The sequence below is a fragment of the Photinus pyralis genome, unplaced genomic scaffold (genome assembly GCF_008802855.1).
Source record: "Photinus pyralis isolate 1611_PpyrPB1 unplaced genomic scaffold, Ppyr1.3 Ppyr1.4_LG3b, whole genome shotgun sequence".
In the NCBI taxonomy this organism is placed as follows: Eukaryota; Metazoa; Arthropoda; class Insecta; order Coleoptera; family Lampyridae; genus Photinus; species Photinus pyralis.
This window is the reverse complement of record NW_022170510.1, coordinates 12,219,166-12,242,821: the sequence shown is the minus strand read 5'-3', so window position 1 is coordinate 12,242,821 and position 23,656 is coordinate 12,219,166. Positions and strand designations below refer to the sequence as shown.

Below are 23,656 nucleotides of genomic sequence, written 5' to 3'. Positions count from 1 at the left end.
GATATATTTTTAACATAAATACTTAATTTGCGATAACACATTAATACAATAAATAATCACACAACTAACAAACTATCACGCAGCGCAATCATTCTCCATACACTCGCAACGCTCACCGTTACACGCTAGGTAGTACTGATGGAAAACAAGATGGTGCTGTTCCCGGTAGGTAAGGCGGAACTCCCAGGTGGTTTTGGAGCCCTTAGGTGCCGTGCCGCAAAAGGTCTGGACGAGACGGCCAGGTGGTCAGAACGAATCTCAACGTCGTTGTCCGTAGCGATGGTAAGCCAATGGGGTAGGCCACTTTCCAATCAGATTTTAATAATCTGCCGTAAACCGGACTATACAAGAAAAGCACGCGTATATGAGAATGCGATATCATTGCATTGATATTGAATTGACACAAAAGAAATAATACAACTGATACTCACGTCTAAATGAGACTCCGTACACCAACAGATATTAAATTAATCTGACCCAATCCTCCTCAGCTTAGGAATGCCAATGCTAATTAATTTTTCCTCCCAAATACAGTAGGGAACCAAAAGTGCCGTTTTTAATAAAAAGATTTACGGCTATCCGTCTGTTCGTATATGTACAATTGCTAAAAGCCAGTAATGCAATTACCTCCAAAATTTGCCGTGCTTGTACAACTCAAGTTCGCGTAAAAGTGACCGCACTGCGTGCATGCATTTTGTGATAAACAAGTAGGTATGCGATTAGCTCCGATGTTTTCTGGCCCACATACAGGCTGTTCAATAAAAATTAATAACGTCACAACACCATTGAGTAAAGTCGTGAAGTTGGAGTCCCATATCCTAAAAATTTGGTAACTAACAAACCATCTGAGCACAAAATTTCTACTATACGGCAATAAATAGCACAAAATGAGCACAAAATTTAGGTATATTAAAATTTCACATTTAACAACATCGAGTATAGTCGTGAAGTTAGAGTCCCATCCTAAAAATTTGAATAACTCAAAAACCATAAGAGCACAAAATTTGGGGTATACGGCAATAAATAGCACAAAATTAGCACAAAATTGTAGTAAGTCCTAAAATTGAATATGTCGATGTCGATACTCCAACTTCACGGACCTGATTAAACGAACTATACCTAGTGAAGTTCTAATCGACATTCACGCTCTCCAGTTTAACAATGTAATAGCCGAACCCGAAGCATTCAAAGCTTAATTCAAGGTGATCTAAAAAAAAACACGTGACAAAATTTGTTGCTATTAAAACTGACCGCTGACCTTAAAAAATGTTTAGATAGCCGGAATCAGCTTTGTTAAATAAAGTGATCTAAGAATCTAACGGATCAGAGCGACTCTTTTTAAGATAAAATTAGCTTATTAGCGTTTATTATCGCTTATCGGATAAAAAAGTGAGAGACTCTTTAACAGACAATGCTATAAAAGTAATAGCCATCGAAATTGAGTGGGTCAGAAGAGCACCACAACGACATTTATGGCAAAAAAGCTTAAATTGTACTAATTTATAGTGAAGACATCAACAGTAACTCCTAAGAGATGAAACATCGCTACTGCAAAACAAATAGGAGGCCAAAAACCTTAATTATCTTCTGGAAAACACGGTCAACTGGCGCGCACTCTGTTTCGCTAGACTTCTAGACTTCCGGTGGGCTAGTTGGTCCTCTGCGGAAGGCCGAAAGAGACTATTAAGTTCCCTGGTATGGCAGAGAAGTAAAAAAAACACGTGTTACCCGGAAACGAAACAAAGCGGAATCTTGAATCCTTTCGTGGCGGCAGAGACGGCTTAGGGAATATTTAAATCGAATTTTAGAGGGCAAATTCGGTTCCATTACAGTATTTAAAAAACTTAAAATTATTACAACACAAATCTTTTGTTTTAATTCGTTATTTTGAACTATATTATAATTGCTTAAAAAAAACTATAATTCTTCCCGTAAACTCTCAGCTCGTTTGTTTTCCATAAACTTCAAGCCTTCCCAAAACTCTTTTTGGCTCAATTCTGGTATTTCTACCATTTGGGCGTCATCAAAGTCGTTTAGAAGTAAATACTTGGGATTATCAGTGGTTAGCGGCTCCCAACTAACGCCAGATGATGTTGGTTTACTAAACATGCAAAATTGCCGATGATTGCTATTTAAAAACCGTCCTTACCCATTACTGGCAAATGATATAAGAAAATCAATTAACAAGTCTTTCATCAGAATTTCAGATTCGGAAAGTTCTATTTTAACTGCTGCGGGATGGTCAACTTCTGTGTCATGCAGAAGAACTGATTCAGCGCCATGAGCAACACCTACAATAATTATTAAACTGATTTTCCGATTTGTTGTTAAGCACCTTCTAAATTGCATCCCAGCAATTCCTTAAGTGCCGTAGATTTGTCGAAGGCGTATATGGCAGCATATACTGGAGAGTCGAATACATCTGATTGCATATGAACTGCGGTTTCAAAGCCAACATTGAACAGTCTGTCACTAAAGACCTACAACAGAGATAGTTTATGAAGTCCGAGTCAATATTCTCACCTTAACAAGTGTATTGAGATTGCTTTCGGACAGCTTCTCATTTTTGAAATAGTGCGATTTAATCTTGTGCGCGGTGTCGTGCTTGTTAGATTTAGTGTGCACATGTTTATAATCAAACATATGTTCTGACAATTCATTCCAATTTGTCTCTACATGGTCCAACATATTGGTTACAACTGTAACAAGGCATTACGTAACACTAACTCATGTACATTTAAAGTTTTACACATAGCTCCTAAAATTCCTTCGTCTTTAGCAATCCACGTTAACCATGGAACATCGATGGCATCTCCATCATTCAGCTGCGTGTACGGATGCTTCTTTAAGAATGAATACTCCGAGTCGACTTCTACAGTCGGTGCAAATGGTGCCAGAGGGAACATTGCAAAATGGTAGAAATTGTTTGTTTTCGCCAAGAGATCGTCTGCAGGTATCGCCTTTAGGCAATCAATAAGGGTTCGCGTATCAGAGTCCAGGCAGTTTAATGACTCGGCAAGTTCTCTCGTTTTTTGTAACCCGCTCTCTTGAATTGCCCACGGCATTAACACTGTCCCGCTTTGGGATATGGCCCTATGGAACAGTCCTAAAATGCTATGGTAATTATAAATCTGGCATAATGGTAGTTAACCCTTGGATTGTGGTGAAAAGAAATGGAAATGAACCGAAGCACCACCTGCTGATAATCCCATCAGCGTAACAGACTTGGGATTACCACCAAACTGCTTGATATGCGCTTGAACCCATTTCAGTGCCATCTGTTGGTCCTTAAGCCCATTATTACCAGGTACGACGCTGTCTTCGGTTGTGAGAAACCCTGTAATCGAACCCCCCTCATTACAAAGTGACAATTATCGAATTAGTCTCACCTAAAACACCGAGTCGATAATTCATACTTACGAAAATAACATCACGGTCCATTAAATACTTAGGACCGGCTTGTGAAGCAGCTCCAAACATAAATGCACCCCCATGTATGTAGACAATCACGTCGTAATTGTCACTTTCCGATGGCTGCTTTTTAGGCACGTAGACATTTAAATATAAACAATCTTCATTATCTACAAACCAAATGAGAAACGTAAAATGTCAAAGGGGTTATTACGGCCACTGTCCGGAGGCATAAACGGGTTGTCTGCTTGCTTACAAGTGTAACGGACGTTAGCATTTAACACTTCATCCCAAGGTGACACCGGCTGAGGTGCCTAATTAAAGAAAAATTCTGGAAGCTTAGTTGTGAATTAACGAAATACCTCAAAGCGTAGAGCTCCGACGGGTGGTTTTGCGTACGGAATGCCTTCAAACGCTGAAAATATCCGACCACCAAAAGAGGACTTGTGAAACCCTCTAATTTTGCCTAGGGAAGTTTGGACTAGCGGTAGATCGTCGGCAAAGGTACCTTTAAGCAAATGGTAAGTGTCAGATGACATACTTGAAGTACTCACCGTCGAAACCTAAGATAGTCCAAATCAGGCAACACACTTTCAAGAAATCCGCCCTCGGAGACATCTCTCTTGCAATTATGCTTATGGACAAACCGTTTGCTTGCAAAAAACTTCTTGCTGCGTGCAAATAAGCTGCTATGTCATACCAGTTAAGTAATAATTATGTAGGTACTTACAGAATTGTATATGAGTGCGATTTTTATTCACATGTATACCTAATGCTTTAAGTGTTTAAGTAATAAAGTAACCATGAACCTTGATTTTGTTAATATAGGAGTAACTAAAACGGTGGACATAGTTGGGCGTAAGTTAATTAAAGGTCATTTCGTGAATCGAGTTTATTTGTCCTTTTAGAAAATGTTTGCATTGTGTCTGTTATTTAATCCCTTTGTGTAATTGTAAATTGTAAACAGTTTATGATCTACACATGATGTCTCACCAAGATAAATTGGGTATTTTATTTGTGGTTAAGGTGCTAAATTTAAAACTGAATCAACCCGTACAATTTTTATTTAGAACCTTTAGGACCTACTGTTTATAAATGACGTAATGTAACTCCATACTTCCATCAAAGCAATAATAATCAAGGTATTCCCAATATAAGTGTACTAGAAAATGCCGATACGTATTAGTGCATGTGAGCCATGAGAAGCCCTTTCCTACACCTACTTACCACTTAGACCTTTATTTATAAAGATGTTAAAGACTGCGGTTGATTTGCATGTGTAACAACCACATCCATGTATAGAATAAAATACTTTGAGTGTATGGGTGCGTAGATTCAACGTTTTAAAAACTAAAGTACGTTGCACTACGGTCTTGTCTTGTCTGGTATACGTGCACACATATATCTCAAATGCGTATGATGAAGCGGAAAAGGTTAATCACAATAATCTACAAGGATACATTCAATTAGTATCAATGTAATTTTATCAGTTGTCATTCCATTAAGTACATTTTTATTCATAATTTCACTGCCAGAGGTTTTCACACAAAAATAAATTAGCGCCCACGTCTTTTGCAACTTGCAATACGGTACTCTCGGTGTAAAACCAACCCCTGAAACATTAAAAAATGATCAAAGTCCTCGTGTGAGATCGAAGGGACTTCAGCGCATTTTTGTGTGGCAGATCAGTGTTTTATGGGTTGTAATAAACTGAACAGTATTTAATTAAGTTTCTACAGTATAATATTACCTAAAGTCAGTAAAATATTGTAAAAAGCTCAGTATATTTATAAAATTTGATGAGTTAAAATGGAATTTTTGAGCAGTAACAAAACTATTTGGCCAGTATTATAGTGGTCAGTAAAAATTAATAAAACGTCAGTATGGATTAGCTGATAATAAATCAGCAAATCTACAGTAAAAATCAATAAATGGCCAGTATGCGATAGGCGGTAATAGAAATGAAGTCGTGGTTTACCTAATATTTTTAGGTCGGCTAATAAGCTTCTTTCGCGCTTAGTCAGCTTGTGAAATAAACGTGATTGTTGATGTAACGCTTTATATGCGCTCGGCGCGATATTATTATAGTTTCAGAGAAGTAAAAATATTAAGTGATTCGTGCTGTAGGTTTCCTTGCGACTGGAACGGTACGATATGGAAGATGTACCAGACTATGAAACAAGTTCCGAAAGTGAAAGTGAAGAGGCGATCACGAAAAGGAGGAAGAAGGTAGACAAGCAATGGGAAATGGAAAAAGTGTTCGAGAATAAGGCGTCTGCAGTAGCTGCAGTTCAGATGGAGCAGGTGTGGAGTTTTACTTATAAAAATGTGGACACAGAAGGAAATGTAAGTGAAATTTTTCGATGTAACAAAGTAAAAAAAAGAGCGGAGCAATGCGCTGCAGGTGTGTACCTACATTATCCCTCTACTACAAGTGAGGTCCATTTATACCGATCTCAACTAGCCCATACGTGTAATGTAATTGTTACAAGAGTAAAAAGTAAAATATCCAATGAGGTAAAAGAGGAAATCAAGTCTCTCTTTAATTTTGATTCAAAAATAAAACCAAAAAAGGTTCTTGATATATTAATTAAAAAGCAAATTGCATTACCAAGTAAGACTCAGCTCAATAATTACTTGTCTTCATTAAGAAAAGTAAAATATGGATCCAATGTTATGAGTCTTGGCGAATTGGAAAATTTTTGTTTAGAAAATGCAAAAGTTCCTGATGATGTTGATGCGGCGTTTGTTGTTTCCTACCAAGTGGGATATGAAGAACAGCCGTTCTTTCGATTTTTTGTTTCCACTAAAAACTTGTTGAAATTGTCCTGTGACGCTCACCACATACATGCTGATGCGACATATAAATTGGTGTGGCAAGGTTTCCCTGTATTATTATTGGGAACTACAGATCGAGACCGAATATTTCATATTTTTGGGCTAGCGGTTTGCAGCAAAGAACAAACCGAAAAGTTTGTATTTTTGTTTAAAGCAATAAAATCTGCCGACCAGGATATATTTCAAAAGTCAATTTGCCCAAAATACCTCGTTTGTGATTCCGCTAAAAGCATCCAGAATGCCTTCATAAATGTATTTGGATCGGATGTTACTATCATAATGTGTTAGGCACATATGAAAAAATGTGTCCAAAAGAAAGCCGAACAGGTTGTGCATCCGAAGGAGAAACGTAATGAAATATTAAAAGATATTGACTTATTGCAACTGAGCAATAGTAAGCATGTTTTTGAGAAGGCGTCTCATCAGTTTATTGCAAAATGGGAGGGCGAACAACAACAATTTATAGAATATTTCCAACACGAATGGTTAGACAGTAATCCAAACTGGTTTGAAGGCGTTTCAAAGTTGGTTCCGTCTACAAATAACGCCTTGGAGTAATTAAAGATGAGAACACTTTGCGCGAGAGATTGCCTTTATCTCGGTTCGTAGTGGTTCTCAAGGAATACATAAATACCTGGTCTCTTCAGTACACTGCAAATGCAAAAACAGTACATGCAGTTCCTACGCTAAACTTAGGTTTGTGGACCAAAGCTTATCAATGGGTTTGTGAAAAAAAGAAGATTGTCTCACATCGTATATCCGAAGGCTATGTTTATTTCATTCCTGCTGGCCAAAGTAATGAAGTCACAGATCTAGATTTAGATCTAGAGGAAACTCGAAATGTGAGTTTTTCCACTTTTGAAGAATTTAAAACGGCCGCGTTCAACATTTGGACTGCTACTCTTCCGAATGATTCAAACAAATGGATTGAAGGCACTTGCAATTGCCCAGGATTTTTCAAAAAATTAATTTGTAATCATGTAGTGGGTGTTGCAATAAGGCTGAAATACACAACACCACCCGCTGAAGCCAAATCTGTCCCCATTGGAGCTAAAAGGCGACGTGGCCGACCATCCAAAGCAAAGCAGGCACTACTTGTACAATAGGGTAGGTATTTTGCACGTAATTAGTGTATATGGTTCAGGATAATTATTTTCAGATTATCACCACGATCTACTCGTACTTCATCATTACTTAACGGCATAGCGTTTTTCTCTATTACGTTGTATTTTTCTTAATATGTTTTTGTTTTGTGTTTACTTACATGAAATAAATATGAGCATTTATTAGTTAACAGAGGGTTTATTAATTTGTACTGGCCGATTATTATTTTTATACAACATTTCATATTTTACTGATCATTTATTTATTTAATTAACTATTTTTTCTCTTACTAACCGTTTATTAATTTCACCGACCATTTATTAATTCAACTGACTGTTTTTTAAAACCTTACTGCCCATTTATTATTTTCAATGACCATTTATTAATTTAACTGACTATTTTGTATCTTACTGCCCGTTTATTACTTTCGTCTACCATTTATTAAGTTAATAGGCAATTTTTAATCTTACTGACCGTTTATTATTTTCACCGACCAGATATTACAATAATGACCATTTGAAAAAAATAATGGAAAACTGTACTGTTCATAAAATGGAAATACTGATCATTTAATTTGTACCGGTGTTTTATTAGCCAATATTGACTCCACCATCAATAAGATCTTGCCGAAAGCTACCACGTTCACTTTGTCGGTACCATTTTCTCACTTACCGTGCACTCGCAATTCGCGTTTGAAGTTTTGACTCCACCATCATTAAAATCCTTTGGGGGTTACCATATTCCCTTTGTCGACACCCACTTCTGATCACCCGCAACAATTCGGATTTGAAGTTTCGACTCCACCATCAGTAAGATCTCGTCGGGGGTTACCACATTCCCTTTGTCGATACACAGTTCCGACGTCCCGTTCATTCGTAATTCACATTTTGGTAGATTTCGCTAAAATCCCGGCATAAAATCGTATTCAACTTTTGGGTACTTCACATAGCTCGACCTTCTATTAGTGACACGAGAAAGAGAGACCGCGATTCGCGCTGTAAGAAACTTTTGGGCGCCCAAAGTCGACTACCCCTCGAAGCGCGCCGCGCAAAAGGTGGTTTATTTCGACCCTAGGAAAAAAAACAAAATTCCGCCACGCAGGAGTTGTGCGCGTTGACAAGATCTTCCCGACGACACCAATTTGAAAACAATCGGAGAAAAACTGTAGAAGAAGATAGATAAAAACTGAAAAATCTCCAGGTTAGTATAATACGCTCGGGGATGGCGTCCAGATGTCGTCGACTCCAAATCTTGTAGCCCCATCCCTAACGTTCTTAATTACACGGCCCCGATAGTTACATGTACACTCCTTGTCTTTTTACAAGCGTTTTTCTACGGGCGCGCATTTACTGCCAGCCAGCCAGCCAGCCAGCCAGCCGACCATCCAGCCAGCCAGCCAGCCAGCCAAAGTGAGATTAAAAGCTACTTTTTACAAAAAAAATTTTTTGCAAAAATGCGCTAAAAATTCAGAAGATCACACCCATACTTAGCTTACTGTAACGCAATACAAAAATGTTGAGTTTTATCGACTTCTAATGGGATTATCGGGGTTAAATCAACCCTTAAAGAGCATATTCTATAGCCACACCGTTCCGTATAAAAAGCGTTTACTGTAAAGTAAAACCCTATACGTAAATTATAATACTCATAAATGTCCGGCGGATATTGCTATAGGGAATATTATGCGTTTATTATTTCTCATTGATATACGATTTATGTGCTTATGCGCATATTAAAGTGGTGTTATAGACGTTTATCAAACGAATGCTAAAAAACGGTTATTTATGTAGGTACGTAATATCGCGTGCGTGAGGGTAGCCAGTGAAGGTACTTGGTTTATCTCACAAATAATAATCAACCGGGTTTTTCAGGTGAAATGATTAAAAATTGGAAAAAAATTAATTAAAACAGCTGATTTTTAGGCCAAAATGTTCAATGTTCAAAAAAATATACAACTTTTGTATCTGCACTATTTCCACATAACCTCCAATTTTCCTACAAAAACCGGAAAAATGGTTTTTTTCGTTTTTTATTCTTATTTTTGTCGTGGTCGTAGGGGAGGAAACATAGCTTGTTTTATGATAAAAAAGGAGATAATTTTTTGGGCCTGTAAATTTGAACCGTTTCCGAGATTTCTCACAATTTCTGAAAAAACCACCTCTTTTTCAAGGGGATGAAAAATCTACTTTTTTTAAAGTACAGAGGTACGCGGGGAGCAAAATTTTCGTAAGGACTTACATTTTAATAATCAAAAATAAAAAATATTATTCCAATAGAAAAATTTTAAGAAAAGCGGCAAAAACTTGGGGAATGAGTTAAGATATAGGTAGGTACCTACACTGTTTTTCACATAGTAGGTAAATAGCTTTTTTTGCAACTAAATTAACGTATTGGATCCGGGCTAATAAAAAGTGTCTTCTCTCTCCTCTTTAATGTTGCTAAAATATTTTCTTTTGTTTCGTAGTGCCCAACTGCCTTAATTAAAACATCTTTATTATTTGTTTTTCCTGCATTTTTACCGCAATAAAAGCAATTCGAAGTACAATCGAATTCTTTTGCTTCCTGAACGATTTGTTTTTGTTCACTAACTCTTCTTGTTGTCTGTTTTACAGCTGATGTGATTACGCTGGGCCTGTTGATCGTTAATTTACAGGAATCCTCACGAAGTTTATTCCAGGTTTTATATCTCAAATTATTTACTGCTTTGGCCGGTAAAACTAACGTTCTTATTGCAGATTTTGCAAGTTTATCAACAGGCCCAACGGAATTGCATCAACTATAAAAGAGGCAGTAAGAAGAGTCAGTGAACAAAAACAAATTGTTCAGGAATCAGGAAGCAAGATAATTCGATTTTATTTCGAATTGCTTTTATTGCGATAAAAATGCAGAAAAATAAATAAAGATGTTTTAACTAAAACAGTTGAGCATAAGATAACAAAAGAGAATATTTAAGCAAACATTAAAGAGAAGCAAGAAGACAGATTTCGAAAAAGTCTTTATTATCATCCAACACGTTGATTCATCATATCAAAAACCGTGTATACCTATCTTAAAACTGTTTTTTTTCTACAATCGATATCCAAAGTAGGCATTTGCGCTCGTATTTGACAACGCAAACGTCATCTTTTTCGAGGAATGTTACTTTGTCGCTTATAAGCGACAAAATAAAAAAAACGCTCACTCTCCCAATTATAAACTATAAATCAAATATGCATTGCTCAGAGTATCCAATGACAACCAGTAAATGACATCTTTAATTTGAGTGAAAGACGTACATTTTTGGAAATATGTGAACTGCTAGATTGTAGAAAAAAACTTGCGTGTAAATCGAGCGCAAATTGATTGTCGATTTCAATCTTTCAATCGACAATGTATCATTTTGCGCCCTTGCTACACAAATAGCGATTCCAGTTTTTGGCGATTTTCTCGAATTTTTGCTATAGGAATAATATTTTTTTATTTTTGATTATTAAAATATAAGTCCTCCCGAAAATTTTGCTACCCCGCTCACCTCTGTACGATGAAAAAAATAGATTTTTCATCTCCTTGTAAAAGAGGTGTTTTTTTCCGAAATCTCGGAAACGGTTCAACTTTACAGGCCAAAAGATTGTCTCTTTTTTTATCATAAAACAAGCTCAAACAATGTTTACTCCAAATTTTAAACCCCTACGACTTTTTTTCCGCAAAAATCGAAAAAAAAAAGATTTTTCCGGTTTTTCTAGGAAAATTCGAGGTTATGTGTAAATAGTGCAGATACAAAAGTTGTTCATTTTTCGCCTAACATTAATAGTTTTGCCACAAATTGCAAGATACCAGTTTCCACCCCTTTCAACCCCCGTGATTTCACCCGCGGAAAAATTCAGCTGTTTTAATTATTTTTACCCAATTTCTAATCATTCCACCACTATGAAAAATCCGCTTTAAACTGGTAACTAATTTTTTTTGTAAAAAAATATTATATAGCCTGAACTAGTTTGTCCTTTTTGATTTAGTAGTTCGTAAAGCGTTTTAAAAATTGCGCTACTGCGATCTCACTTTTAGGAAACTTTTTACTCCAATATTTTTTAGCTTTTTACACGTCGCACCATCATTAATTAATAATCATCTTAATATCTTCCGAAACTGTAGATTCTTGCGCAGTTTAGTATAAGTTTTAAGCAGCTGCTAATAAAAAAACAGTCCGCAGTAATTTTATAAAGCGCTTGCGTACTTATAAGTGAAAGGGAATATGTGAAAAATGGCACTGCCGATCATATTCAGCAAGCGTATGCGTTCATTATTATTATTTTTATAAAATTTCTTCTAGCTACTAGCTCAGTACTAAATAAATTTTTAATGACCCATACCTTGCGGAGAGTTGGTTCCTTATTTCCCCTCTCAGATAAATTCTCATGTAAATTAAATTGTTTGAATATAATGATGAAAATAATATCGTTTCAACTCCACTTTTCTTTACAATTTCCTGAATTAAAGTATTGATGTAATTCGTACAACAAATACAAAAAAAAAACGTTGCAAATCTAATTAATTATCTAGGTTTTTGAAATTTGTAATTAATCCAACGCCTGATGTTCCGTCCTGTATTTGGTGATTCACAGATCTTTCATTTTTATAATTGCTAATATTTTAGTCATTTCAAACGATTGTACAAATTTAGCAATCCCTAGTTCAATTTATGACTTTCGTGTCCCGTTTTATACATAAAATCTCACCTGGGCTGGTCACCCTAATGTTGAAACTTTATATCATACCTACGTGACTATTCAAAGGAGCCGCTTCGTTCGCGTTTTTTTTTGCCTACCATATAAACACATTAAAGGTTTTGTTTCACTTTAGCTATTAACATTGAATAAAAACACTATATAGTGTTTTTATTCAATGCTATTAATCAGTCTAGTTTTAATATTGAACCAGTAGCAATTTGAGGTATTTATCTATATATGTAAGTATTGTTCAGATTTTGGAATTTGAAGTAGAGGTATTACATAAACAAATGGCCACTAACATCGAATATTACAGTAGGAAATTATAGTAAAATATATATCTGTAAAAATCCATTTAATAGAAAGGTGTATTTAGGAAACTCAATTGAATTATCTTATCAATGTACCTACAGTTATCTGGCCCCTTATCACGTCAATGTAGCGAGCAAACAAAAAATTATTTTTTTTCTATTTAATACAACCAAAAGTACGTATTAAAAGGAACGTATCATTTAAACGATCAATAATAATTAACTAAAGCGGAACAGCGCTATCCGAACGAACACTAAATGCCATGAAAGACTATAAATAGTTATTTGCACAACTAGTTTCGAAAGTGATACTTTTTTTCGTGAATTTGCAGTTTGATTAATGAGGGCGAAGTCTGAGTTAATCAAGCAAATTCATGAAAAAACGACACTTTCAACACGTGTTGTACACGAAACTTTGTTGTATAGTGATCCTTAATAACACACAATTGACATTCGCGATTTACTGGACCCAAAAATTGATGCTACTGTTCATACAATATAGGACTAAACGCCATGGAAACGCATAGTATAAATCGTGAAAAAAAGTCACACTTTCCATACGATTTTTCGCCAAAAAAGTCCGGTAATTTGATAACTACTATGCAAAAAATGAAATTAAACTCTTTATTTTACATTTGAACAGTAAAGCAAAAGAAGGTACTTCCGTACTAATTTATGTGTAGTCCGATGCAAAAATTTGTAAAGTAATGATGAACGGGGAAATTGTAGCTAACCTGGAACTTACCTACCTCTTCCTGCCTGAACGTCTCCTCAAATCAACTGTGTCTAACGAATGCGGTGAAAGAAGGATTTAGTGAACCTGATGACAATTTCGTTGTATTTCGCAACTAATTCTTACTTTTTTCTTCCAGGGCTCAAAATCCAAACCAGACAAAAAACTAAAATATTGTAAACTAAATAGTTACGAGGAGTTTGAAATTAAAGTAAGAACTTACGGTACCATATATAACCTTTTTTCTTTGAAAAAATTTATCTTCGTTAGGTAACTCAAATAATAGCGCTCGGGCAACACTCGATCATTTTTTAAATTTGCGGTGGATTGCAACTTCTAAACGCTTCATTGATACGAATCCGATATCTAAGAAACCCGAGCCGTGCGCATTATTGTTCCTGAGTGTATACCTACTTGAGGTGAGGACATTCACAATTACCGCATGCAATCAACTTTAAAAAGGCAGATAAATTGCTCTAGGCAATACATTCGACTGGAGATTTTTCTTTTTTGACAGAATTTCTAAATAATTATTCCACTTGCTTCAAAATACCGTCGTAACAGTGGGAGTGGCGGATGCAGAGAAACTTCTTAGGGGGGGCACATTATTGTAAATATAAAAGCCTTAGTTGAAAATTGCTGATTGATTGATATATACAAGAGGAGATACATATAGGTGGGGTAGGTCTGGATTCCTTTTCAAACAATAAATTCAAGTCTTCGATGTCCACATGCAGTACCAGGGGATAGTACCGGAACCGAGAAGAACCGGTACCGGCACCAATTGCATTTGTAAGTCTTTCACTTTGAACCGGAACCGTTATTTAAGAAGTTATGAATACCGGAACCGATACCGGTACCGTTATTATTAGTGCTAAAGAACTGGTACTCTTCGGTTCTCTTTCTGTTGTAGGTAAAGTAGATACGTTGCGCTTTGTGAAAGGGAAATGCGTTTTCTTGCTCTTAAAATTTGGTTCTGACTTCTGACTTGCTCTACTTTTCCTTGTTTAAATCATTATTTAGTTCTGTAGTAGTATCAATAGAAACGCCTTGCTTATTAATATTCCTTATCGTCGACGACCGATCCGGTATCGCCTAGATGGCCAAGAATAAAATCATTCCTTCTGAATTACATTCGGCAAGAATTTACAACTTGCAAGAAATTTCAAAGCCAAACATTCAAATTCTCACTTTTATTCAGAGCTGCCCATTTCTAGCAACTTAACCCTAATACTAAACAATTATAAAATATTTTAGAGTGACCAAAAATGAATCAAAAACAGTAAGAGCGTTGAAGAGTTTATTTATGTTGGAACTCTTAAAAACAAAACAAAAAACTGGAACCGGAACCGAAAATTACTGAAGCCACAGAACCAGAACCGGTACCAGAACTAAAAAATAATTCTTTCTAAATAGTGCAGAAACGGAACTTATATACAGTGAATTTTTTTAAAATGCGAACATAGGAGTTTGCATGCAATGTAATTTCCCATGTTCGATTTTTAAAAAAAACATGTTCGATTTTTAAAAAAACACATCAATCTATTGAGTAGTTCAAATGAGTAGTAGATACAATTGACAGCTCTCACATTTTTAAAAATACCGCCGTCGAATTTAATTACGAAATCGGTTAGGTTATTGCTTAGAATGTCAAGGAGGACACTTCGAACATTTATTGTAATTGCTTGCGTTATTTATTTTCTTAATTTATGTATTGAATAAATCAAATTAGTAGAATACCAGGTGCACATGACCTACAAATAATTGAAGGTTGGTTCACAATGAATTGTGATGTCAGCGCGTGCCATATGAAGTCAAGTTATCGTAAGTTTAAGAAAAATTTACCCTAAAGTTGCTATGGCCTCACATGCCTTATTTAAAAAAATCTTACCGAGTGCTCTTCATCATAAAGACTATGAGTTGCTGTTCATAGTCACACAAGTTGCACGATTTGGGCATCTGAACCGCGCACACCTCATAGATTGATGTGTTTTTTTTTAAATCGAACATAGGGAAATTACATTGCATGCAAACTCCTATGTTCGCATTTAAAAAAAAACTCTCTGTATATTTCATATTAGAAATAATGTAAATGTAGTTGTTTAAAAGAGGTTTTTCGGCAAGCTTTTTTGGGTTTGTCGGAGGGGGCAATGGCCCCCCTGCTGTATCCGCCACTGCGTCGTAAGATGTTATAATAATCATTGTTGGCGCGTGCGTGAGTTACTTTAGCATGATAAGAGCGCGGCAGACATTTATCGAACTCATTGTAAGTCAAGTACTCAGTCTCTTCACAGTCAGTTGTTTAGTTCACAATCAATCGGAAATGTGACGAGAATCAGTGACGGACCTAGAGGGGGGCGGTGGGTGCATTCCGCACCGAGCGGCACATATTTCGGGGCGGCCTTTTTATACATATTTAGTTTTCATTGTGACGCTCAAAGATACCTGCAAATAAGAGGGTTAAATGTTCAAACCCCTTTCATAGAACAAAAAGTAGCCAAAACAATTTGTGAAGTGTTGGATATATCGACTGGACGACGAGTTAAAAGGAAAAAATGCGAGAGGGGAAAATTCACAGCCTTATTCATAATCATATGTATACTAATACAGTGCTATTTATTAAAAAGTAGACATAGGGACTTACGTATATTTCTTTTTCCGTATGTCTACTTTTAAATGACAAAATCACATCTGAAGGGCGCCTAATTTTATGCATCCAAAGTAACTTCTTAAAACAAATAAAGATCTGGCTGTCGTATTGCTGCTTTGGCTTCACAGAAAATAAACCTCTTACGCTTCTTAAACTCTTATTGAAACTGTACCTATTGACAATATGAACGTTTTCTTCCGTTGAATACATCACACACGAGCGAGAACAAAAATACGTAAGCCAAAACGACAATATTCAAATTAATCCTTTTATAATAGTTATTTGTGTACCAAGGCCGTAAAAGTGATCTTTTTTGGCCGAAGCTGCTGTTTCAGATGAGGCCGAACAAATCACTTTTGGCCAAGGTGCACACAACATTTTTTAGGCTATCATTAAAAAAGAATTCACAAATTTGCTCATAAATATATTTTTTCTGACAATCATAGTTATCTTAGACAATTCCTGTCGTATGTAATAATAATTAGCATCTTTGTGTGTGTTTTGTGCGTATCAAAAGGGGTAATAGCGACCATTCAGATACTCCAAATGAAATTTTGGAAGCTGCAAGCGTTGCGACCCTAAGTCATATATGCTCTAAGAGCAGGCGTTTGAGAGTAAAAATACAATCGCAACTTCCTCCGTTGCACAAGATTTTAATAATGTCATATGCAATAGGTCCTTCGTAACTGTGGGTTCCAAGACCTTACAGTTAACATGCTGTGCAATTATTAGAAACCTGATTAGTGATTACCTACTTTGATGGTAGGTATAGGTAGCTACTTGTATTCTCGGTTAATTGCTGGTGATTCTTCGTATAATAATGTAAGCAATAACATCTTCCTCATGTTTTGGTTCTACACTTCAAAAAGGTCTGCAAGCAGCAAAGATTGAAACGTCAAACTATAATGTTAAATGTGAACATTGTCCGAAAATGAAAAAAATGAACGTGGATGGCCCAATCCTTGATGGGGCTAGACCAGATAGACGCTTTGTATCAAACAGATTACTGTTTCTCACACATCAGTTTCAAATAAGTACAGTTTGACAGATGTGTACAATAAAGTAAAGTTTGACAGAAGCGTACAATAAAGTGAAACTTTATGGCCGCAAAAGAGACCATAAAATCAACGTTTTTGTGATGATAGCCTAAAATAGTTATTTGTGTACCAAGGCCGTAAAAGTGATCTTTTTTGGCCGAAGCTGCTGTTTGTGGCCGAGGCGGTAGCCGAGGCCGCAATTCAGATGAGGCCTAACAAATCACTTTTGGCCAAGGTGCACACAACATTTTTTAGGCGATCATCAAAAAAGAATTCAAAAATTTGCTCATAAACATATTTTTTCTGAAAATCATAGTTATCTTAGACAATTAAAAACAAAGCATTTCCTGTCATATGTAATAATAATTAGCATCTTTGCGTGTGTTTTGTGCGTATCAAAATGGGTGATAGCGACAGTTCAGATACCCCAAATGAAATTTTGGAAGCTGCAAGCGTTGCGACCCTAAGTCATAGACTCATATATGATATAAGAGCAGGCGTTTGAGAGTAAAAGTACAATCGCAACTTCCTCCGTTGTACAAAATTTTAATAATGCAATAGGTCTTTCGTAACTGTGGCTTCCAAGACCTTATAGTTAACATGCTGTACAATTATTAGAAACCTGATTACCTACTTTGATGGTAGGTATAGGCAGCTACTTGTGTTCTCGGTTAATTGCTGGTGATTCTTCGTATAATAATGTAAGCAATAACATCTTCCTCATGTTTTGGTTCAACACTTCAAAAAGGTCTGCAAGCAGCAAAGATTGAAACGTCAAACTATAATTTTAAATGTGAACATTGTGATTATGCAAAATAGTGTGAAACATTCCTACAAGTCCGAAAATGAAAAAAACGCACGTGGATGGCCCAATCCTTGATGGGGCTAGACCAGATAGACGCTTTGTATTAAACAGATTACTGTTTCTCACACATCAGTTTCAAATAAGTAGGTACAGTTTGACAGATGTGTACAATAAAGTAAAGTTTGACAGAAGCGTACAATAAAGTTAAACTTTATGGCCGCAAAAGCGACTACAAAATCAACGTTTTTGTGATGATAGCCTAAAAAGTTATTTTGGGTGCATAAAATTAGGTGCCCTTCAGGAAGATGTTGTCATTTAAAAGTAGACATAGGGAAACACAATATACGTAAATCCCTATGTCTACTTCTTATTAAATAGCACTGTATGCAAGTAGCTTTCCTGTTTCTTATTACTGTAAACATAATTTGCAAATTAAATAAATAATTAAAATTGAAATTGAAATTAATTGAAATTATGTACGTATAGTAGGTAGGTACTTAATCCCCATTAATCATCAGTTATAAACCACGATTAATATTCTCATCCCGTATGAATTAAACGACAAATCAACGAGGTTTTCGACAATCAAACATAATTACATAAATATGATATGTTTTCATATCATTTAGTCAGGTCAATCTGCTAAAAGTTTTCGTTAAAACATGTCGACTAAAGTTGTTAATGATTTCCAAGCAATGTACTATTTTTCAGCAACCGCCGGAACGATATCGTTTAAGAGAATTAATAAAAAGGAATACTCGAGAAGTACGGCCCTAACATTATTAAACGTGGTCTATTTGATAATTTTCGGAATATGTTCAGTTTTGTCGTGGCTAGAAGAAGTGTTTCCATTTTCGGGCATATACAAATCGGAAATAATACGACTAATCGGCAATATTTCGACGCAAACTGTTACTGTTTCCACCCTGGTGTCGTTAGTCACAAGTCAAACTTCGGTGAGGAATTTGATCAAGCAATTGACGAAGTTGAGAGAGATCGAGGAAGATTTGGTGAAAGTTTGCACTCGACGAGAGATATTGGGAAGGAATTCCACACTGAAGAAGAACTTAAACGCCAGTTTGTTGTTGTGGTCCTCGTATTTTTTGGGATTTAGCGTATTTTCGTTTATAATTTTCAAGTACTCGGTAGCCCAAATGGTTACAATTGTAATGTTCCACTTATCGCACACGTCACATTTGTTTCAATATTGGAGCTGGATGGCGGTCTTCCGGGACCGATTTCGGATACTCAATGATTTCATTTGGAAGAATACCCATTTGTTTAGGAGCAAACATACAATCGCCGATGTTATATTTGCGGATAAATTGCAGATAGTGATCGAGCTTCATCGTAAACTCACTGATACCGCTAGAAGTGTTAATAAAATATTCTACTTGGTCCTTCTTCTCGACGCCTTATTTTATTACACCATGATTGCGTGCCAGTCTTATATAACACTATACTTGATTGTCCTCTCCGATATGAGCGATTGGGAAAATATTATCACAGTTTTCAACTGTATACAATTCGGAATTTACATGACAGTTTTGCTGCTTATGACACTTACGACGTCTAGTAGATTGTGCTACGAGGTACCATTAACTTTCATTTATTATATCTTAGGAATTTTCTTTTAGGCCAATCGCACTGTTGAGGTTTTGCATGGTGTCGGTGTCTACCCAACCCGAGCTAACGCTCGAAGTTTGGTATAACACACTTGCGATTTACTTACCTACATAAGTAATTTCAGATTATCTCCAAGTCACTCATGCTAATGAATAATAAATTGGAAATATATGCATGTAAGGTGTTAAAAATAGACATGGTACTGTTTCAATCGGTAATTTCATTCTGCTAGGTTGGTGCCTTGGTGATTAACAAATGGATTTTTTTACAGATTGTAGAGTCTGTAACAGTATACTTGGTGATTATGTTACAGTTCGACCTCGAATATTCGAAAAAAGCTCAGCTTACCAATGCCACTTCTGTTGGACGGAACGGGGATAATTTGTTGAAAAATTAGTACCTGGTTTTATCTGAGAGCCCATAGAATTTTTTGAATAATCTTCCTGACGATACGAAGAAAATGCAGCCGATCGAATTAATTGTTTGATTTGGTTTACAGTTCGAGTTTTCAGTAGTTACAATATAGAAAAACTACTATTTTTCTTTGTTCAACTTATATTAGTTTAGAATGGTAAATAAATCGAATTGTGTTATAAGGTTTATTTTTTTAGATTCTGAACATAACGTTTTAATAATGGAGAATTTCATCCAAAAAAAATTATAGTAGTTTGTTTAAATGTGTCAACAAATGCTCTTGGGTATGGCTATGACTTGGCATTGCGTATTATATGGTTAAAGCTTGGGTTAAAGCTATGCTCATTTTGAATTTCATACAATTCAATTCATAACAAACGAATTCCGATCTACAAATTTGATAAAGGTTTTACTTACAAAATTCCATTGTAATCCATTCGTTTTCGAGATATAGTGCTAACAGATAGACGGACAAACATCGCAAAATTATGAACTCGCTATATAGGAGCTCGTTAATAAGGGTGAAAGGCATTTTATTGTTTTATTTTAACAATTATGTAAGTATGATTTCGTAGATACGGCATTTTATTTTGTCAAACTGCAATAGAATAATAACGTAAAACGCCGTATGTGCATTTTTTTATATAAATGGGTTCATTTTCCTTTTTGAAAATTAAAAAAATTGTCTTATGTCATTTTCTCAGTTTCGTGCGCTCTGTAGTTACTGTACCTGTTATTACGACGGCAGTAATTGATGTACCGTACATAAATAAGCAACATTACGATTTGGTACTAAGAGTCTTCTGTGCCCACTGCACCCAATGTAAATTTCCATAAGAGCGCCCGCCATAAAAACTTTATTTGTTTTTCCAAAAACAATTTTTTTAAAGAACTATTTTATAAATTTAGACCTTTATCTACAAAATTTTCGGCCTATTTTTTTTAAAAGTTTATAGCAACTGAATACCGATTGTTTGAAGATTAGATGTTTCGTACCGATTATTGCGCTAATCTGTTTTATTTTTTTACTCTCGATCAAGATGATTTATGGAAAAAGTAAACCGACAGTTTTTTAGATAAGTTACTTCTAAACATGACCCCAAAAAATGAAATCATAATTTTTGTAAATAAAGTCTGTATCTTCGCGGGCGTTAAATCAACAATTTGAGTGTAACAAGTGGCGCCGCTGCACAGTGTCGGTGGGAACCCTGGATGTAACTTTTGAACTAGTAACCCAATCTTGGAACTGTTTGAAATTATGGATTCTACAGGCCACATTCTATAAGAAAAATTGTTTTCCGGGTCGATCTGAGACAATTTTCTCTTCGGGGCTCAAAAAAAGGCAGTGTATAACCTTCCTTTTTTACCAAAAATCGACTACACCAAAATTTTTCGAGAAAACACTTTATGTTATTAATTTTGGAGCGTAGAATCCAAAACAATGGGGGTTTACAGTATAGCTGAATTCCGCAGTTCCAATTTAATAAGCGTGTACCTGAAACCATAAAACATTTTTTTGGACAGTAAAAGTTTATTTAAAAATAGAGGCTGATTAGCAAACAAATAATGAACATGTGCGGTTTTAAAGGTTTATTCAAAACGATATGGTTGTGGCGGGCTCTGTGACGTAATAAACCCGACCAATCAGCTCCTAGAACCATTCAGATGACATAACGACTTGGCAATATTGCAGGAGAATGGCATTTATAACTTGCGTCATCTGTCACAGGCACTTGTCACTTTCGTGCTAGATGCAGTTAAACATCCCTCTCAAAACGTCAAATGTGACAAACGTCAGACCCTCGCGTAAGGTTGCCAGCTCACTTCTACGTGATTGGTTGTAGGTTTGTGACGTATTTAGTCTGAAGCGTTTCAAATTCGGACTAAAAACACAGCTTTTCAATAATTTATTTTGGGTTTATTTGACTCGCAAATAAAAATTGAGGTCACACGGGTCTTTTTATTTTTACTGTACTTTGTGGATCAGAAATAAAAAATGAAGGCGGGATGACCCCATTCGTACTTTTTCGATTAGACTTCTCAATCAAAAGTTATAGACTAGAAACCAATTCGAAAGAAAATTCAAAGGGCTCTAACTTTTGAACTAGTAGCCCAATCTTCAAACTGTTTGAAATTATGGATTCTACAGGGCTCATTCTATACGAAAATTTTTTTCCCGGTCGATCTGAGACAATTTTTTCTTCGGGACCCAAAAAAGGCAGTGTATAACCTTCCTTTTTTACCAAAAATCGACTACACCAAAATTTCTCGAGAAAACACTTTATCTTATTAATTTTGGGGCGTAGAATCCAAAACAATTCGTACTTTTTCGATTAGACTTCTCAATCAAGAGTTATAGACTAGAAACCAATTCGAAAGAAAATTCAAAGGGCTCTAACTTTTGAACTAGTAGCCCAATCTTCAAACTGTTTGAAATTATGGATTCTACAGGGCTCATTCTATACGAAAATTTTTTTTCCGGTCGATCTGAGGCAATTTTTTCTTCGGGACCCAAAAAAGGCAGTGTATAACCTTCCTTTTTTACCAAAAATCGACTACACCAAAGTTTCTCGGGAAAACACTTTTTCTTATTAATTATTGTGCGAAGAATCCAAAACAATTCGTACTTTCTCGATCAGATTTCTCAATCAAAAGTTATAGACTGGAAACCAATTTCAAAATAAAATTCAAAGGGCTGTAACTTTTGAGCTAGTAGCCCAATCTTGGAACTGTTTGAAATTATGGATTCTACAGGCCACATTCTATAAGAAAATTTGTTTTTCCGGATCGATCTGAGACAATTTTTTTTCGGGGCTCAAAAAAAGGCAGTGTATAACCTTTTTTTTACCAAAAATTGACTACACCAAAATTTCTCGGGAAAACACTTTTTCTTATTAATTTGGGTGCGTAGAATTCGACCTTCCTTATCTGGATAATTTCCAAAACAGCTCAAATTTGTTTCTGAGGGGAAAAGAATTTATACATTACACACCGAAACTCCACCCCTGTGAGTATCACAACATTCCCCTTAAGAGGAGAGGGCCACATCAAATTAAATGAATTTTTATTCTCTATTCAAGCATATTTTTTTGTAATAAGTACATTTTCCCTATGTTGTACCTCTCCCTGTGTTGTTATAAGCACAACCGCGATCCGGCACCCCACAGGTCATCTAAAATTCTTGAGGAGGTTGCTGAAACATCCAAAGGGGTGGAGTTTCGGAGTGTATTGCCCTTCAAAAACAAATTTGAACTGTTTTGGAAATCCTCCAATAAAAATGCTTGATTTTCCAGATAAGGAGGGTTGAATTTTCGTTTTGACACCCTGTATACTCAAATAATTGATTAATATATGTTAGTATATGTTATAATGTATAATAAGTTATCACACAACTAATTGTATTAACGCATTTACCTAAGAAGTACAATTTTAGAAGGTACTAGTAATAATAATAATAATAATAATAACAGTCTTTATTAATATAAACTACAACATAAGTATATTTTATAATAGAAATGAAAGTTAATGTAAGAGACATACTCATGGTCATCATTATGACCGCCTGAGGGGTTGTTGCCTTATTCATTTTATGAAAAAGAAATTTAAAAAAAGAAAAAGAAGCACAACTCTTATAAACGTGAAATTAGAAGTTAAATTCCTGAACAAAAGAATATCTGTACTTCCATGCAAATGTACAATAAGTTGCGAGTGCTATCCAGTCTTTACCGTTTAAATACTCTTTGAACTCAACAAGTGTCAGCACATTTTTATGTAGGTATTTTTTACGAATTGTTTTCAATATTGGACAAACCCCAACAAAGTGAAATATGTCTTCATCTTCCTGAAAATTACATAGTGAGCATAATTTTATTTGTTCGTAATTGTATTTATTTAGATATATCAATTCCCCCCTGACTTTAAAAATCCAGCTAATATAATTGCCAACAAGATTAGAGTAAACATATTTGTTAAGTTGATCCAGTTCTTTGTATAGGGGATGTCTGATACTATTAACCGCTTTTAG

The 23,656-nt window shown here is 35.6% G+C and overlaps 2 protein-coding genes across 6 annotated transcripts; one reads left to right on the top strand and one right to left on the bottom strand.

The window, feature by feature from the left end:
- Window positions 1-1,843: 1,843 nt before the first annotated feature.
- LOC116167168 (venom carboxylesterase-6-like) lies at window positions 1,844-13,436 on the bottom strand. Of its 5 annotated transcripts, none has more exons than XM_031482414.1 (12): window positions 13,324-13,436; window positions 13,113-13,266; window positions 3,966-4,082; window positions 3,774-3,919; window positions 3,626-3,725; window positions 3,390-3,581; window positions 3,152-3,337; window positions 2,750-3,106; window positions 2,524-2,699; window positions 2,336-2,480; window positions 2,150-2,291; window positions 1,846-2,101 (listed from the first exon to the last, which is right to left on the bottom strand). In XM_031482414.1, the coding sequence occupies exons 3-12, from the start codon at window positions 4,027-4,029 to the stop codon at window positions 1,918-1,920; spliced, it is 1,692 nt and encodes a 563-aa protein (XP_031338274.1). In that variant the 5' UTR covers window positions 4,030-4,082; window positions 13,113-13,266; window positions 13,324-13,436; the 3' UTR covers window positions 1,846-1,917. The 5 variants fall into 5 exon arrangements, with proteins under 5 accessions (XP_031338270.1, XP_031338274.1, XP_031338273.1 ...); XM_031482413.1 differs by having other exon boundaries at window positions 13,117-13,266; XM_031482410.1 differs by lacking the exons at window positions 13,113-13,266; window positions 13,324-13,436 and adding an exon at window positions 4,872-4,947 and having other exon boundaries at window positions 1,844-2,101; window positions 3,966-4,100.
- Window positions 4,820-6,751, top strand: LOC116167169. The gene is made up of 2 exons (XM_031482415.1): window positions 4,820-4,888; window positions 5,539-6,751. The coding sequence occupies exon 2, from the start codon at window positions 5,566-5,568 to the stop codon at window positions 6,535-6,537; it is 972 nt and encodes a 323-aa protein (XP_031338275.1). The 5' UTR covers window positions 4,820-4,888; window positions 5,539-5,565; the 3' UTR covers window positions 6,538-6,751.
- Window positions 13,437-23,656: the final 10,220 nt, after the last annotated feature.

What these genes read in the sequence shown, in the direction of transcription:
- LOC116167168 (XM_031482410.1), bottom strand. Translation starts at nt 4,932, where the DNA reads ATGAATAAAAATGTACTTAATGGAATGACAACTGATAAAATTACATTG. An exon ending in GACTATCTTAGGTTTCGACG is followed by an intron (nt 3,920 to 3,965) that starts GTGAGTACTTCA and finishes ATTTGCTTAAAG; the next exon opens with GTACCTTTGCCGACGATCTA. An exon ending in AGGAATTTTAGGAGCTATGT is followed by an intron (nt 2,700 to 2,749) that starts GTAAAACTTTAA and finishes GCCTTGTTACAG; the next exon opens with TTGTAACCAATATGTTGGAC.
- LOC116167169 (XM_031482415.1), top strand. Translation starts at nt 5,566, where the DNA reads ATGGAAGATGTACCAGACTATGAAACAAGTTCCGAAAGTGAAAGTGAA.